The sequence below is a fragment of the Panthera tigris genome, chromosome A2 (assembly GCF_018350195.1).
Source record: "Panthera tigris isolate Pti1 chromosome A2, P.tigris_Pti1_mat1.1, whole genome shotgun sequence".
Taxonomy (NCBI): domain Eukaryota; kingdom Metazoa; phylum Chordata; class Mammalia; order Carnivora; family Felidae; genus Panthera; species Panthera tigris.
This window is the reverse complement of record NC_056661.1, coordinates 81,050,948-81,066,300: the sequence shown is the minus strand read 5'-3', so window position 1 is coordinate 81,066,300 and position 15,353 is coordinate 81,050,948. Positions and strand designations below refer to the sequence as shown.

The following is a 15,353-nucleotide window of genomic DNA, read 5'->3' as shown; positions in this document are numbered from 1 at the left end:
TAAGCAACAGAGCCAGTATTCAAAGCCAGGCAGTCTGGCTCTAGAATCTGTGCTTTTAGCTACTATTCTGTGCTGTCTCTTGAATTTTATATTCCATTTGAATTAGTTGATACTGAAACATTGACTATTTATGGGCCCAGGAATCCCCACAGCAGTCTTGGCTTGTCAGCATTTGTGATACATCCTTCATGCTTTGGAATCCTTCATGCTTTCTCTATCCATACACCTTATCTTAGAAGAGCTGCTTGTAGTGGAGGTACAAAAAGAGTTTCTTTTGATTTTGTAGGGATCTGAAAGTGACCATTCATGAACATTATAGATGGCTTTAAATGATCCTGATGGAATCTGAATTGCAAGATGCCCTCTAGAAAGACTGAAGGGATTTCATGAAAACTATATTATAGCTCTCTGCCTTAAGCTCTTAATTATTTGTCATGAACACAAAAGACTTGTTAGAGGAATGATTGACACTTTCAGATTTGTTCACCGTGGATGTTCAAGCCTCTTTTGTAAATAAATGAACGTGACTCATGGGGAAAACATTATACTTGGGAGATCAGAAGACTTTACCTTCTGTGGAACATCACATTCTTCCACAGGCATGTGTAAGGAGGGGAAACATGGTGGAAAAGTGTTATCCATAGTGGCTGAGAATAATTAGGAGTACACTTAATGGTTTGTGTCCATGGGTCAAGTAAGAGCAGTATCCCTCTCTCCTCTTCTTTTAAATCTTTGTTTCCCTCATTTGACGTGGAAATAGAGGTGAAGTGAGGTTGGATCACGTGGGTGTGCATGTGTGTGTAAACACCGGTGTTTTCCCATGTCCCTGTGTTTGTGTGCTTGCTTTCCAAGCCTCCTGGATTAGTGAGAACTGTTTGAGTTCCAAGGGTCAGAAACTTGTAATCCATTTGGTTAAAGAGGAAAAGGCAACAAGGACCCCGAAAAGGAAGTCATGGTTTAACCATAGCTGGAGCATTTGCAGTTTGAAGGGAGCCTGGGTTCCCCTCACTGGCTACCTGAGGCCAGGAGCCTCGGAGGATGCGGACGGGGGCTGCAAAAGCTCTGCCTTGGAACTGATGCCTACTTGGAGCCAGTTGGCTGTGTTACTTGGAGCTGATGTGTGGAGGGAGCCAAGAAAGGACTGTTGGATGTGGGGCTGTGCCCTAGGGATAGAGAATGAAGCGTCATCAGGGGTTTCCAGGACACAGACACAGGGCTGGAGAAGGGATTTTGAATCCAGGAAACCTATAGGACGCTTATGTAAACTTTTCTTCAGAACTAATTTCACAACAGTTTTTAATCTTAGGAAGAATGTCCAATTCCATGTGAAAAATCTCATGTTGTTGATTAGTTAGTAAAAGTCACTTTTTTTTTTTTTTTTTTTGGATTCAGAGAAGCCAGTGGACTCCTCCAGCTGTCAGCCCATTAACATCTGTTTGTGGGCAGAGTCTGCACTTTATCTGACCCTTGATGTGGCCAGAACTTCGGACTCAGTCCCTCATTGCTCATGATTCATGTGCTCAGAGACAGAAAACTCCATGACGGCTCTGAATTCAAGTTCCTGCTCTTTGGGCATCATTTCCTTGTCATGTAAATTCCTAAGATTAGGCTGTGATCCTTTGTTATTCCCTATCCACACCCCCTCAGTTTCCAATTCTCTACCTGTTGCCACGTGTCTCCCCCAATCCCTCCCTTCCTCTTTCAGGGTCAATGCCCTCATCACCTCTGCTGCAGGTTCATGAAGTAGCCTCCTGTAAGTCTCCATACCTCTTGTAGCAAAGTGTTGGTACTCCAGTCCATTCTTTGCCTGTTGCCGTTTTAATATTCCAAGAGTAAAACTGAAATCCTTTTTCCATCTTGCTCAGAAACTTTCAGTATCCCTCTCCAGAGTCTAATAAATAAGATATTCCTTGCCGTCATTCAGCATTCAGTCCCTGCCAATACTCAGGGCACCCTGCACTTTTCCTTCATGGAACTGGTCACATTTTTAAGAATGTATGTTTTGTGACTATCTGATTGTCTTCCCATCAGACCGGAAGGTGGATGGGAGCAGCAGTGACGTCTGTTTTGCTCATTATCGTGCACCCAGCTCCTTGCCTGGTGTCTGGAAGGCATCTGATTTGTTAAATAAACTAACCATTCCAGCCTTACCTCCTACCATTCCTCTCATACACCTGATTCCAACTCAGCTGGGTCATTTAATGCTTTCTGAACATGCCCTGTACTTTCTCACTTTTGGGCCTCTGTTCCTGTTGTCCCGTTAACCCAGCTGCCAGCTATTGGTGCGGGGTAATGTTATAGGCTAAAATTCCATAGCCCGCCTTCAAATTTAGCTCTGCCACTTACTAATGGTATGATTCTAGGCAACCTTCTTAGTGCCTATGGATCTTGGTTTCCCCATTTATAAAATGGGAATCAGGTAGTTCCCACCTAATAGTGTTGTATGAGGATCAAGTTGGCTGGTGCCTAGACTGAAGGCCTCAATACGTGTTTGTTATTTGTCACTGTTGTTCTACCATGTGCTCTGTGCTTCATAGACTTTGCTCTAGTTCTCAAAGCCACACTGTGGGAACCGTACTGGTGGCTCCATTTTAGGGATGAAGAAACAGGCTCATAGGGGCTTAGTTACCTATGGTGAGTAAGCAACATGGCAGGATTCTAGCTTTGGTCTGCTCATGACAAGCCTGGCTTTTTTTTTTTTTTTTTTTTTTTTTAACTGTCTCCACTCTGTATGTTCTCTGGCCTCATTTCCACACACAGGAATCACATTTACCCTTCAAAGGTCCCCTTCTATGCTGTCTTTTCCAAGAGGGCTTTTCTGATTATCTGCTGGAGTGCTATCTTCTTCTCCCATGGATGTTGTTTTTATTTATTATCATTATTATTATTATTATTATTATTATTATTAAAGTTTATTTATTTATTTTGAGAGAGGCAGAGACAGGAAAGAGAGAGGATCCCGAAAAGGCTCCAGTGCTGTCAGCGCAGAGCCCCATGCGGGGCTCGAACTCACAAACCGTGAGATCATGACCTGAGCTGAAACCAAGAGTCAGACGCTTAATCGACTGAGCCATCTGGCGCCCCTGTTTTTATTGTGTGTTGTTAACAGTGTACTTAGAACTCTAGGTTTCTGAGTGTTTGAGTAACCCTCCCCACAGGACTTAGGTATGAGGGTGGGCCATCCTCTCTGTTGAATTCCTATAGATATGCTATCTGACCATATTATTTACATTTTTCTTTTTTATAATTTACTTCAAGTAGACCCCCAAAGCCTTTCTTTAGGGCATACCCAGAGATCAGGCATATAGACTGTCCTCTTCTGGTCCAAAATGTTTCCTCTTCAACAATGTGGTCCCCATCTATCAGCCTTTTGGCCTGGCCATATGGGGTTTGAAGTTCTGTTAATTGTTCTCTTTTGCCATCTTACTGTAGAATCGCAAACCTATTAAACTGTAAAACTATTTTTCATTGGGCAGGCCTTGCATTTTGTCTGTTTGCCTAGGAAGGGACATGAGGTGAAGGCAGTACATTCTTGTTGGGAACTTACTATGTACCCAGAGCACTACTTGGTCGTGATAACACAAAGAAGGAAACTTGGACCTTGTCTTCTAGCAGCGTTTATTTGACTCTAGGTGCCAAGGGACCAAGCTAAGTGCTTTATCTACATTACCGAATTCCTTTCCTCTGGAAGGCTGGGATGCTGGCCGACTGTGTTTACCCTCCTGATCTCTCTACTAGGTTTTCACACTCTGCACACGATCCTGGGTGTCCACTGTCTCCCTTTGCACAACCTGCTGCATTACATTGATAGCGGAGTGTTGCTTCTCACCGAAACAGCTGTCACAAGGCTCATGAAAGGTACGAGGCTCTGAGTCTGCCAGAGTGCCAGCTCCAGGCTGAGCACCATCAGGCTGGCTTCGCGGGTGTGAGCCTGTGGGGTCACACGGGGCCCCGCTGCACTCAGGAGTGCAGGGGGATTACCGGGCACTCAGGAGTGCCCTGTGCCCTGTTGAATGCTCTGCGTTAAATCTTGAAATTCTTAGTAGTGGAACAAGGGGATCCTCATTGGCCTTTTGCAATGGATTCCACGTAATATGCAGTTGGTCCTGTTCATTTCCTGTAACCAGCCTTTGGGCTCATTTGAAGTGCCTTAGACCTTCAAGAGGCCCCAAAGGGGCTTCTCAGTCCACACACAGCTATTACATTCCTTCTCTGTACACGGGGGCACTTGAGGATAGGAGACTCTGAAGGCTTGTTTCTCGAGAAAATGTCATGAAATGGCTTACTTTCAGCTGATTAACTCTGTCATCTCAGACTTAGGCTTGAAATGCAAGAAAAGTTAAGAGATGCAGGGCTTACATGAATTTGCATTCGACAGCCCCTAGTATAATCACTTGCTGAAATTACTCATTGTGGTATTTTATAGATGAGTTTTGTTAATGTGTGTTAAAGTATTTGCCATTCCTCAAGGTGCCTTCTGTTTTAAGTTAGTAAAATTGTTCTGTGGCTGGCAGCCATGTTCCACGCCATATAGAAACAGCTTCAATAAAAACAAAGCCCTTTTATTCAGAGACACAAACTAAAATTTTCAAGGTATTGTTAGACTTAACATGAGAATACAAGGTTGGAATGTGTGTTATCAGAATGAACCACTGAAGTAGTATTTGGCTTGCTCAGATATTAAAGTGGAGGTTTGTTTTATTTGCCAATCTACCTTTCTTGTAGATCTGGACAATACAGAGAAAAATGAAAAACTAAAATTCAGCATCATTGTGCGGCTTCCCCGGTAATCCTGAATTAAATTTTATTCTCTCCATAAGCCTTGGTATGAACGTCCTTCAGTTTCTTCTTGTAAAGGGAGCATTTACTTGTTTTGGGCTAAAGTCAACTGAATTGTTTCACTTTTCAGTCCTTTCCAAGAAATCCCATCCATCCCCACCCGTCGGCCGTTCCCTGCTGCGCCCACAAAGGGCTTATTCCTCTGGCTTTGTACAGCCTGGCACAGCCTGCCTGAAGCACTGAGCCATTTTCCCCTCTTAGGAAACCACGCTAATATTTACGTCTGTGAGTCTGAGGGGAGGGACAGGGGAAACATGTGCTTTTGGCATTTAAACTGATAAGAAATTTAAATACAGGTGAGGTCAGAAGGTTCTGGAACTGCATTTCCTCCCACTGCCATTTCCACCACAGCAGGAAAACATTCCCAGGTCGAAGGAAGAATGAGGAACGTGAGAGAAAGGGTTATCCAGACGCTCCTTATTTTTATGGAGGATATTAGCTCTCTGAGTCAGAAATACTAAGAAAATATGAAATTCCACAGCAAGGTCTTCAGAGCCTCGGACTCCACAAACTTCCTGACCCTGAGAGCCTCGGCCAGCTCTCTGCTCTGTTTGCATACCTTGAACACTCGTATCTCTGGCACAGTCCTCCCACAAAGGGATGTCCGTTGCCTTTCTGGACCTAATCATCTTCCTTTGTAACACCCTCTCCTCCTCACAGCTTAGTGAAGCAAAGGCGAGGGTAGAAAACAAAGCATACTTTCCATGGCTATATCTCTCTGGGGAAGGTCTCTGAACATTTAGTTTGGTCTCTAATTTTTTTTTTTTTTTTTTTTTTTTTTTTTGCCTCAAACTCTTAGGGAATTATAATTTTCTGGGCAAGACATTGGCAGAGAAACATGGCTACAGACTTTTGTTTCCTATCAAGGTATCACTTAGAGTTGCAGGTACCCGATTTTGAAGAGTAGCAGATGAACTCCATTTTAGAAAAAGAATTTGGCAACATCAGTGTAAAGGGCCTCTCTTTTAGACTAGTTACTTGTTTTTAAATTTTTTTCATTTTTTTAATGTTTATTTTCGAGAGAGAGAGAGAGAGAGACAGAGTGTGAGTGGGGAAGGGGCAGAGAGAGAGGGAGACACAGAATCCGAAGCAGGCTCCAGGCTCTGAGCTGTCAGCACAGAGCCTTATGTGGGGCTAGAACCCACATACTGCAAGATCATGACCTGAGCTGAAGTTGGATGCTTAACAAACTAAGCCACCCAGGCACCCGAGACTAGCTACTTTTGAATAATTCTTTTTAAATTATTATTTTAAAAAAAATTTTTTTAACGTTTATTTATTTTTGAGACAGAGAGAGACAAAGCATGAATGGGGGAGGGTCAGAGAGAGGGAGACACAGAATCTGAAACAGGCTCCAGGCTCTGAGCTGTCAGCACAGAGCCCGACGCGGGGCTCGAACTCACGGACCGCGAGATCATGACCTGAGCCGAAGTCGGCTGCTTAACCGACTGAGCCACCCAGGCGCCCCCATTCTTTTTAAATTATAAATAGATACAAGGTACATTTACTTAATGCACTGTAAGCTATATTCTCCTCTCTATATTTTTTCCGTTCTTTTATTGTTATTATTGACTTAATTTTTTTAGAGTAGTTTTAGGTTCACAGGAAAATTCAGTGGAAGGTGCAGAGATTCCCCATATGCCCCCTGCCCCTACATGCGCATAGCCTCCCTCATTATCAACATCCCCCACCAGAGGGGTCCATTTGTTACAACTGATGAACCTACACTGACACATCACAATCACCCAAAGTCCATGGTTAACATTAGGGTTCACTCTTGGTGTTGTTCATTCTGTGAGTTTGGACAAGTGTATGATGCAATGGGTCCATCATTATAGTATCATACAGTGTTTCCACTGCCCTAAAACTCCCCCTCTACATATTTTTCAATTTGCCTAAAAGCTTATTGGTCAGAAGATCTGTCGACTTTGGGATCATCCTATGAGCTCTAACATTATTTCCCGGAACCACGTGAAGAGACTGCTGCAGAACTATAAGAAAAAGGTGAGTCCGTGGGAAAGCACAGCCCCACTAAATGTTCTTTGGAGCCTGTCTGCCCACTTCAATGTATCCGTATAGGCAGCAATTGTCATTCTGTGCCCTTTTTGTAAGTTTGTGCTTGTTGGGGAGATTCAACTGATACCAGAAGTGGTTTCTCTTTTAGCCCCCAAGTTCCGTGATTCACAAGTCGTCATTCAGTGTGGAATTTCTGCCTCTGAACTACTTCGTTGAAATACTGACAGACATAGAATGCTCCAATCAAGGTAATTTCACTCCTCCACTCTTAGCATTTCCCTGCTGTTCTCTTGACACATCAGTCCCTATTCATTTCTGTGTAGCCTTTTCTTTCCAGAATACCCCTTACTTACAACTTAGTCCTTTCTGCAGTTGGTCTTGGTTTGTAATGTACAATTTAGTTCTTAGAGTAAATTACCAAAGGGATAATCACCTTTGAGGTTTTAAAAGGATTTAAGAGATTCACAACCCATTTGGTTGCTGCAAATGACCTTCCTTAGGGCTGAGGTTTGATAAATTTTAACCACACATTTTCAGAATAATGTGTATTACCAAAATATAAAAGAATTACAATTTCAACGAGCTGCGAGCACAATGTTATAGAAGTTCCATGGCTTCATAGTAACTCTTTTCTCCTCTCTCTTTCTCTCTCTCTCTTTTTGTTTTTTTCCCAGCCCTATATGCTTTTGAAGGACATGACAATGTGGATGCAAAATTTGTAGAGGAAGCAGCTCTGAAACACACCATGATGCTTTTAGGCTTGTAAAAGAGAAAATGCAATTATACCCGCCTCCAATAGTTTAATCTTGCTCATTAGCTTGACGTCTGTCAGGAATCCTTGACCAATATTTAAAATTGGTAACCAAAGTCAGAATGCATTGTCAAGCCGTCTGACTTTCAGTCTGGTACTTGTTGAGACAGAATCAAACTGCTGTGCCTCATCCCAGTTTTGGACAGCAGACAAGAGGTCAGTGACCGACAGTCCCAGGAGGCACGCAGTGTCATCAGTGATGCTCTTCCCTAGTGGCTTACCTTCCTAATGGCTTCCTAGGTCAAAAGCTAGTTTCTGTTGCACTCTGAAATAAAATATGCTTTAAAAAAATGTAGGGAACAGTGTGTAGAAAAACAGAAACTAGATGTGTCGTTGAAAACAACATAGGACAAGCAGAAAAATTAAATGTTACATAAGAACTGTATTTGGAAAGAGGATACTTTTTAAAGAGCTGAATTTGGACCAGGTCAAATCTGCTATTTCTAGAATAGAATAATTTGTAACATACGGCAGTGTGTACATCCAGTATTTAGAGTAGGATTTGTTTTTATAATGGTTCAGATGGAACTGTATGTATATGTTAAAGTTCTTTTTTTTTTTTTTTGTATTTATAAAAGTTTGATTTAGTAATATCTTCCCATTAAAATAAGAAACACTGAAGGTTTTGGCCTCTTTCATTTTCTCAACATGGCCTTTTTATCCCAGCCAGGAATCATGAGTCTGTGAGTATGTTCTCTCAGAGGCCCCCATGACACCTAACTAGTTCTCCTATTTTTCTTTTTTCTTCCCTCTCTCTCTTACAGTGACTACATTCTGATCTATAATGGTAGTTGCTTGCCCGGTAGTTGCTACCCTTTGCTTTTTTTCTCTTCACCCTGTTTCCTGCAGTGATCTTGTAAAATTTTAATGATTATAATTATCACTAGCTGGTGTCATAATTCAACTTCTTTTCTGAAATCATAGTTGTGTTCCAAATATTGTCCTCCACTACAGAATTTCCCTTTTTGGTCACATATTTAATCATCACAGAGGCTGCAAATCTGGGGGCCTTGTCAGCATGTTAGACTTTTTTTTCTCTTGAGAAGGTCATTGGTTTTCACTCCCTACCCTTTTCTTTTTCACACTTGCGTTTTGGTGTCTTTCTAAAGTCTGATTCCTCAGACTTACGCTGTAACTGGTCCTGCTCATAGCCTTTCAATGATTTGCCATTCATTACAGGATAGGATCCAAACTCCTTGTGGCTCTTACACAATTCCCCAACGTGAACATGCTGTTCTAGCCGGGCCAGTTTGCTGGGCCTTGAATTCAGCTTTTGTCTTCTTACTTCCAAACTTTGCTTAGGCTTTTCCCCCCACTTGGAATCCCCTCCTCACTTATTAAAATCTTAATTATGTTTAAGGGCCAGATAAAAAGTTCCATCTGACTGTGATCCCTGGCCATTCCAACACACAGTGGCACCCTCCCCCTCTTAACCAGTAGCACACCTGTAATATTTAAACATCCATCCCTTTGTGTTACAAATTATGTTTCCATTCTTATATTGTTCCTACATGTATATTTTTTGGATCCCTAATGCAATTACTAATTCCTACAACACAGGATTTGTGTTTAAGTATACAGTATTTCTTTGTGTTAATCACACAGTGTTACTTATCATAGACACTTTACTTCTTAATAGCTTTCCAAACCATCCAGTTAGATTCAGGACTGACTTGTAGGCTGAGAATGAGATTAAATTTCCTTCCGGTCTGGCAGGATGTGGGTTTGCAAAATATTTTGTTTGATTTAGCAAAAATCAAATGAAGGAAGGAGGGATGGAAGGAGGGAGGGAGGGGGGTAGAGAGAGAAAGGAAGAAGAAGGAAGGAAGGGGAGGGGAGGGGAGAGGTGGGGAGAGGAGGGGAGAGGTGGGGAGAGGAGAGGAAAAAGTGGTATTTCTTACTCCCAGAATTATGACACAAAATCCATACCTGATACCAATATGAAATACAGCTTGAATATATGAAGTAAAAGCAGTTTTCAAATTTACTTGTGTATTTTCATACATGAGAAAATATAAAAACGGAATTAGGAAAATATACATGGGTGAAATGCAATAAAATTAGAGTAATGAAATAAGTGGAATTGGTCTCATTTCCAATTCTGTCACATGCAAAGCTACAAATGTTTTCATTGGAATTTTTAAAAATCTGGAGTCAGAACTTAAAATAATCACAGGTTTATTTATATATAACATTGTAAAAAATCTAGATTTATAAGATAAATTTTTATAGCAAAAGGATTCTTTATTTGTAAAAAGAATTACCATAATATACTTTAAAAAGGACAAGCCTCCTTACTGCTTTTTATTTGATTTACATTTACCAACAATAATTTCAAATACAACTATTTAACAAAGTGAATTATACCCCTGTGTTACTTGGGATGTTTTCCTTTTTAAACAATCATTCTGTCTTTCCCTTTCAAGTGAATATATTCAATAGTATTTGTGTTTTTTCTTCTTTAAATTTTTTTAAATGTCTGTTTTTGAGAGAGAGAGACAGAGACAGAGTACATGTAGGGGAGGGGTAGAGAGCAAGGGAGTCACAGAATCTGAAGCAGGCTCCAGGCTCTGAGCTATCAGCACAGAGCCAACACGGGGCTCGAACCCATGAACTGCAAGATCATGACTTGAACCGAAAGTCAGATGCTTAACCTACTGAGCCACGCTGGCACCCCATTTTCTTCTTCTTTAATAAACAGAGACCACTCTGCCAATTTCTGTACGTCACTGAAATTTGATTTATTTTTCTTGCATTTTTATAGCCCCTGGACTATACATTTCTGAAAGGTAGTCAATATATAGAGTGAAAAAGAAAAAAAAATAAACACTACAGATATATGCCTTGCCATAAGTGTAGGATAATTCTGTGTCCTACTTAACATCATGTAAAATATAGTAGTTGATGAGTGTAAAAGGAAGCCATGTTGTTCTCCACTGGTGGTCAATTGCAATATTTTGCAATAATTTGTATGTTAGAACTCTTAGGCTGATACTTTCCAGCTGTGGATATGAGGAAACCTGATTGAAGTGTCTCTCGTTGAGAAGCCTGGATTGGTTCACATACTCAGATTTCAATTGGCTTTATAACAGGTTTTCTTATGTGCCTCATATTGGCCCCAGGTTCACTGGGCTTAAAAGGAGCCAAAGCGCCATATGGTTTTGGCAAGGGAAGAGCGGCCTCTGCCTCTGGGATATAGGCATTTGGACGTGGCTCTGCAGTTGTGTAAACACCGTTGGGTAGCTGGCGAATATCTGCCGCCAAGAACTCCTGCAAAGAATGATTTTTCCTTTTGAGTTTCCTGAAAACTATAGTGAAGCCAGTTCATCCTCAGGGCCCAGCAGACACAGCTGGGTCTGAGCAGTCTTAGGCTGTGTTGACTGATATTCCCCCAAAGGGACAGATGGGTATGAGGGTGGAGTTGCTAAACACACACACACACACACACACACACACACACACACACACACACACACAGCATCTAATTGGAATGACCCATGTTACCCAAGTATCACTCTGTTGCTGGGGTTTAGGGTTTATCATAAACTGGTTAGTGGGTTTTAAATTCACTATATTCCAGCTTTAATAGCTTTCATTACACACTATTTCCATGATTTTGAAAAAGGCTGGAGTAAGTCATTGGTGAGCAAATGTTAACAAAGAGGGAAATAAGGAGTGAAGTAGAACCAGAGGACAGAAGTGGTCAGCACCTTGCTTTGAACCTCAGGGTCCTCAAGATTCTGCCTGTGCTTCTGGAGAATAGAGGAGTTTTTACAGCATTAAAAAAGAACTCTAAATAATGGAGACAGGTAAATGACAGCTGGGACGTCATAGGTAAAAATGAATGCCCTAAAAAATAGAGTCCCAGGCAGTGTGGAAATTACAAATCTGACCCTATTTTCAGGCATTTCTAGTGTGTGTTTGGAAGGCATGTCTTCTTGGGATAGGGAGTAAATAGTGATCCTTTGGGGGATATCTACTTGCCAGTCTGAGAGTGAGCTGTAGGTCCCCAGAATGTAGTTTTCTTAAAAAGAGATCCTTAATGCCATTTTAAGAATACTAGAAGGTCATGGGAGTAGGCAGAACTCGGCACCCGATGTGTAGGTCCAGTGATAGACCTAGATTTGGGTCAGTGGTTGGAGAAGAAAGCTGTGGCCTTGAGGCCTTTGATGCCACCAAGTGCATAGTCTGCAGAAGGCCGTGACAACCTTCCCAATCTACCTTGGTGGTCCCAGTGGCCAGACATGGGAAAGTAAGGTGTAGCCTGAGCAGGGGTGCAAGGACATAAAGCCCTATGGATAAAACCAGTGCCAGCCTGGCCACTGTCCTGCCGGTGGGAGTCTATGGTGTTCAGCCACACTAGCCCAGGATGTAAGTCTGGGGGAGGGGGGTGGTTGGTGCTTGATGAATGTTTTCTGGAGAATATTACCGCACTTGGGATGTTATTTTGACTTGTCCCCTACATCATATCTTAATAAAAACAAAACTCCTTTCTACTGCTTGTTGGAACTAGGTGTGTGCTAGAGTGGGAGGTTTTTTATATATTTTGGGAAGACTGAAATCCCTGAAAATAGCCCTTCCTGCCACACTGGACAAATGCAATATAGAAGACAAAGCTTACCTGAGATTTTTCAGCGATGGCCAAAGCATACATTTCTTCATCTCGAAGTACCTTCAGCCATTCTCTTTCAATGTCTTTATTGAGTGGCAGACCCTTTTCTATCCTGGAATTGCAGGAGAAGATGAAATCTTCTTTATCCATGACTTCCTTTTGGAGTTCAATGGCCAGAGCCTGTTTCATGGAAAGCTCAGCAACAAGAGCCATCATTTTTTCCGTGGCATCTTTGATCTTTTTCCGGTAGCCGTTCATCTAGAATGAAAGAGCCCAAGGTTTAGACTATGTATACATTAAGAAAATGGCAGGCTGCTGGCTGTCTAGAATGGTGGGGGGCAGTCTTGGCTGGAGGACAGAGAGTTTAAGTGGGAATTCAGAGGAAATAAGAATTGGAAGAGATCTCAGAGATTGAGCCCAATTCCCTGGCTGTGTAAATAAGGCCCTCCTCTCACAGGCACACACACTCACCTCCACACCTGGAGAGAGCCTGGCCCTGGGTAAATAAAGACAGGAGGGAAAAGAAACCAATCTGTTCATCTACTTACTGGAGTTCCAAGTGGATAGCATGGAGGGAAATAGTCCCTTTATTTTTAAGAGGTGATAAGGAGAAGGGAAAGGGTATTCTTGATGTGTAAGTTCTGGCCTAATTTTGCCATGTCTTTAATTTGTCACCTATCCAGTGGAAAAAAATCTGGTAGAAAAAAAAACTACATTTAAAAATTACTCTTTAATTATACGAGATAATCAGCAGAGGTCCTGTATTCTGAAATGATTTTTAATGGAAAATATCATATCTCAATGTGGTTGCATTATTGATCATAATTCCTGGGATGCATCATTATTAGGTCATAAGCAAGCATGAGTTGAACTGGGGAAAATCTGGTCAATAATTTGAAATGAAATGTTTCTTGTTCTATGGGTATGTTTACCATTTCACATCAGCTAGTTATCATCAAAGAATTAAAAGATAGGACTAAGTGGAACATAGGCACCCAACAAAATTAAAACTGAAATTTTGCTGAATGAAGGAATTAATAAATTCTATTCTATTCTATTTTAATCCTTCAGTCCTTTGAATAAAGGTACACTGGGACCTGAATATGAGCTTCCAAAATCTACAATGGGCCTTGAAATACTTTATTCTCCTAATAGAGTGGACACTGATCTATCTGTATATTTGCGTAGAGAAATATTGCTGTTTGTGATTTACCTTCCTCTGAAAATATGTCTAATTGTTATATACACATTTTGTCTCTTTAAAGGAAGAGGGAATATACATTTTAAAAACTGTTCTATATTTTAAGAAGCATACAGTGAATAAAAGCAACTACTTTTTAAAGCTTCAATGGTGAGGCATTATCTTAAATTTCATTAATCAGTTATGGTACACTTGAATGTTGTGTGTATGTGTGTAAAGCTAGCCAACCTCCTTATCTCCTCCAAAAAAGGATGGTATTATTCCGGGTTGTTCTAAGTCTTTGTTTGGGATTTCCCATTTTCTGTTCATTTGGGAAATTTGCAAGTGGAGCCATAAGCTACCTGGGAAAGGTGAGAGATTTGAGATGTGCATTCTCGTTGAGTTCCTGCAAGGAGCTAGACCACTTCTCAACTACCCAATGCTTGCAACAACTTAAGCTGATATCAACACCCATTTCACAGATCAAGAAACTTCATTTTAAGATCATTTATGTATCTTTCTCAGGGTCACTCCCTAGTATTGGCAAATCACAGATCTGGGGTCTGAACCTTTCTACCTTCTAGTTCTGCCTACTATAAGGAAATCCTAATTTTAAATAAAAAGAGAAAAAGCCAAGTAGATAGCACTGAAGGTGGGGAAAGGTACGGGAAGATAAAGCAGTAGGCTAGACTCCGCTTGCTGGATCCCGGGTAGCAGTTGTCACCATTTGCATTTCTCTAGCATTACAGCTGACTTCCGGACTGCCAACAGATTTGACAAGCCAGCCCTCAGTGACGACTGGACTTCCCCTAAAGAAAGGGAAATTCATTTTGCAAAAGGAAGGAAGGCAACATTTAAAGAAACATCGGGCATGCTAATTCAGGCAAAGTTCATGAGCCTACAAGAGTCTTAGCATTTCTTATTTGATGAGGTAAAGTCGTGAATTGCCCATGAGCCATGGGTCTGATGTGGAAGTCTATTAGTGAAAGTCATCAGAGCAGGTGTGTAAATGCCAAATAAAAATGGCAAAGGAGGCTCGAGGTTTACAGTGATTTTCTGTTTCTTTGGTGAGCGAGAACTTTCTAGAATGGGACTGACTTCACTTATTCAATAATTTTTTTCTCTCGAGTTTAGTACACGCTGGCCATTGGGGAAATTAAGGACGAGGAACAGCCACTGTGCTCAGGAGCCCACCATCACGGGCTGTTTACCTGTCTGCCAGCACTAGGTGTGGACAGTGTGTCCATTCCTCTTTGTTCCTGCCCTCACACCTGGCATCAAGGGAGCACGCAGCAGGTTCAGTAACTAAAATCCCTGGGCTGTCACAGCAGATGCTCCAAGGGGCCCAGAGGTCAGGTGAGCAGCAGCTCCTCTGAGTGTCCTACGGTGCCAGGTCCTGCCTCACCTAAATCACCAGCCTCCTTCCTGCTGGTGGCCCCTTTCAGCGCAGCTCTAGCAGTCCCAGCCTGACCCTGGAGCTTTGAATCAGCAGTCCTCATATTTGAAACTTAAGAAATCGGGAAGCTCCACATGACTGGTCTTTCCTCACTAGTGTGGCCCTGTAGTGGCTTCATCCCAAGGACTAACAGGCATGGGTGTTGTGTGACTGACTGCTGTTCTCTTTAATGGTCCCGTCCATTTCTGGGTTTTGGCTGGGTTCTGGATTAGGGCTGTTTTCGTGCAGACTGCTGGGTAAGTGAGGCCCTCTAATCACAAGGAACTAGAAAGGATTTAAGTTGGCACATGAAATATAAAGGTATAATTGTCGTAGTTGGAGTAGGTGGCCTGTTCAGGGAAACTTGTAAACTGTCATCAAAAAGCTTAAGTTTTCCCAGTACAAAACAATTCATTCAGGGGACAAGATTGAAACCCATTTTGGACAATTCTCTAAGAGT

General features: G+C 41.8%; 2 protein-coding genes across 3 annotated transcripts in view; one reads left to right on the top strand and one right to left on the bottom strand.

Annotated features, from left to right (window-relative positions):
• Positions 1-9,228, top strand: part of LOC102957892 (gamma-secretase activating protein) — a 90,932-nt gene extending 81,704 nt beyond the window's left edge. The window contains exons 27-32 of the mRNA XM_042977203.1: positions 3,739-3,858; positions 4,726-4,786; positions 5,141-5,228; positions 6,742-6,843; positions 7,004-7,103; positions 7,530-9,228. Of these exons, the coding sequence (XP_042833137.1) occupies positions 3,739-3,858; positions 4,726-4,786; positions 5,141-5,228; positions 6,742-6,843; positions 7,004-7,103; positions 7,530-7,621 (563 nt within the window). The 3' untranslated portion in view covers positions 7,622-9,228. The remainder of the gene's footprint in view (positions 1-3,738; positions 3,859-4,725; positions 4,787-5,140; positions 5,229-6,741; positions 6,844-7,003; positions 7,104-7,529) is intronic.
• A 1,060-nt stretch (positions 9,229-10,288) lies between these two features.
• CCDC146 (coiled-coil domain containing 146) overlaps positions 10,289-15,353 on the bottom strand; it is a 114,583-nt gene continuing 109,518 nt past the window's right edge. For both annotated transcript variants that reach the window (XM_042964970.1, XM_007083926.3), the window contains 2 exons: positions 12,288-12,536; positions 10,289-10,936 (listed from right to left, as the gene is read on the bottom strand). In XM_042964970.1, coding sequence (XP_042820904.1) covers positions 10,733-10,936; positions 12,288-12,536 — 453 coding nt within the window. In that variant the 3' untranslated portion in view covers positions 10,289-10,732. The remainder of the gene's footprint in view (positions 10,937-12,287; positions 12,537-15,353) is intronic.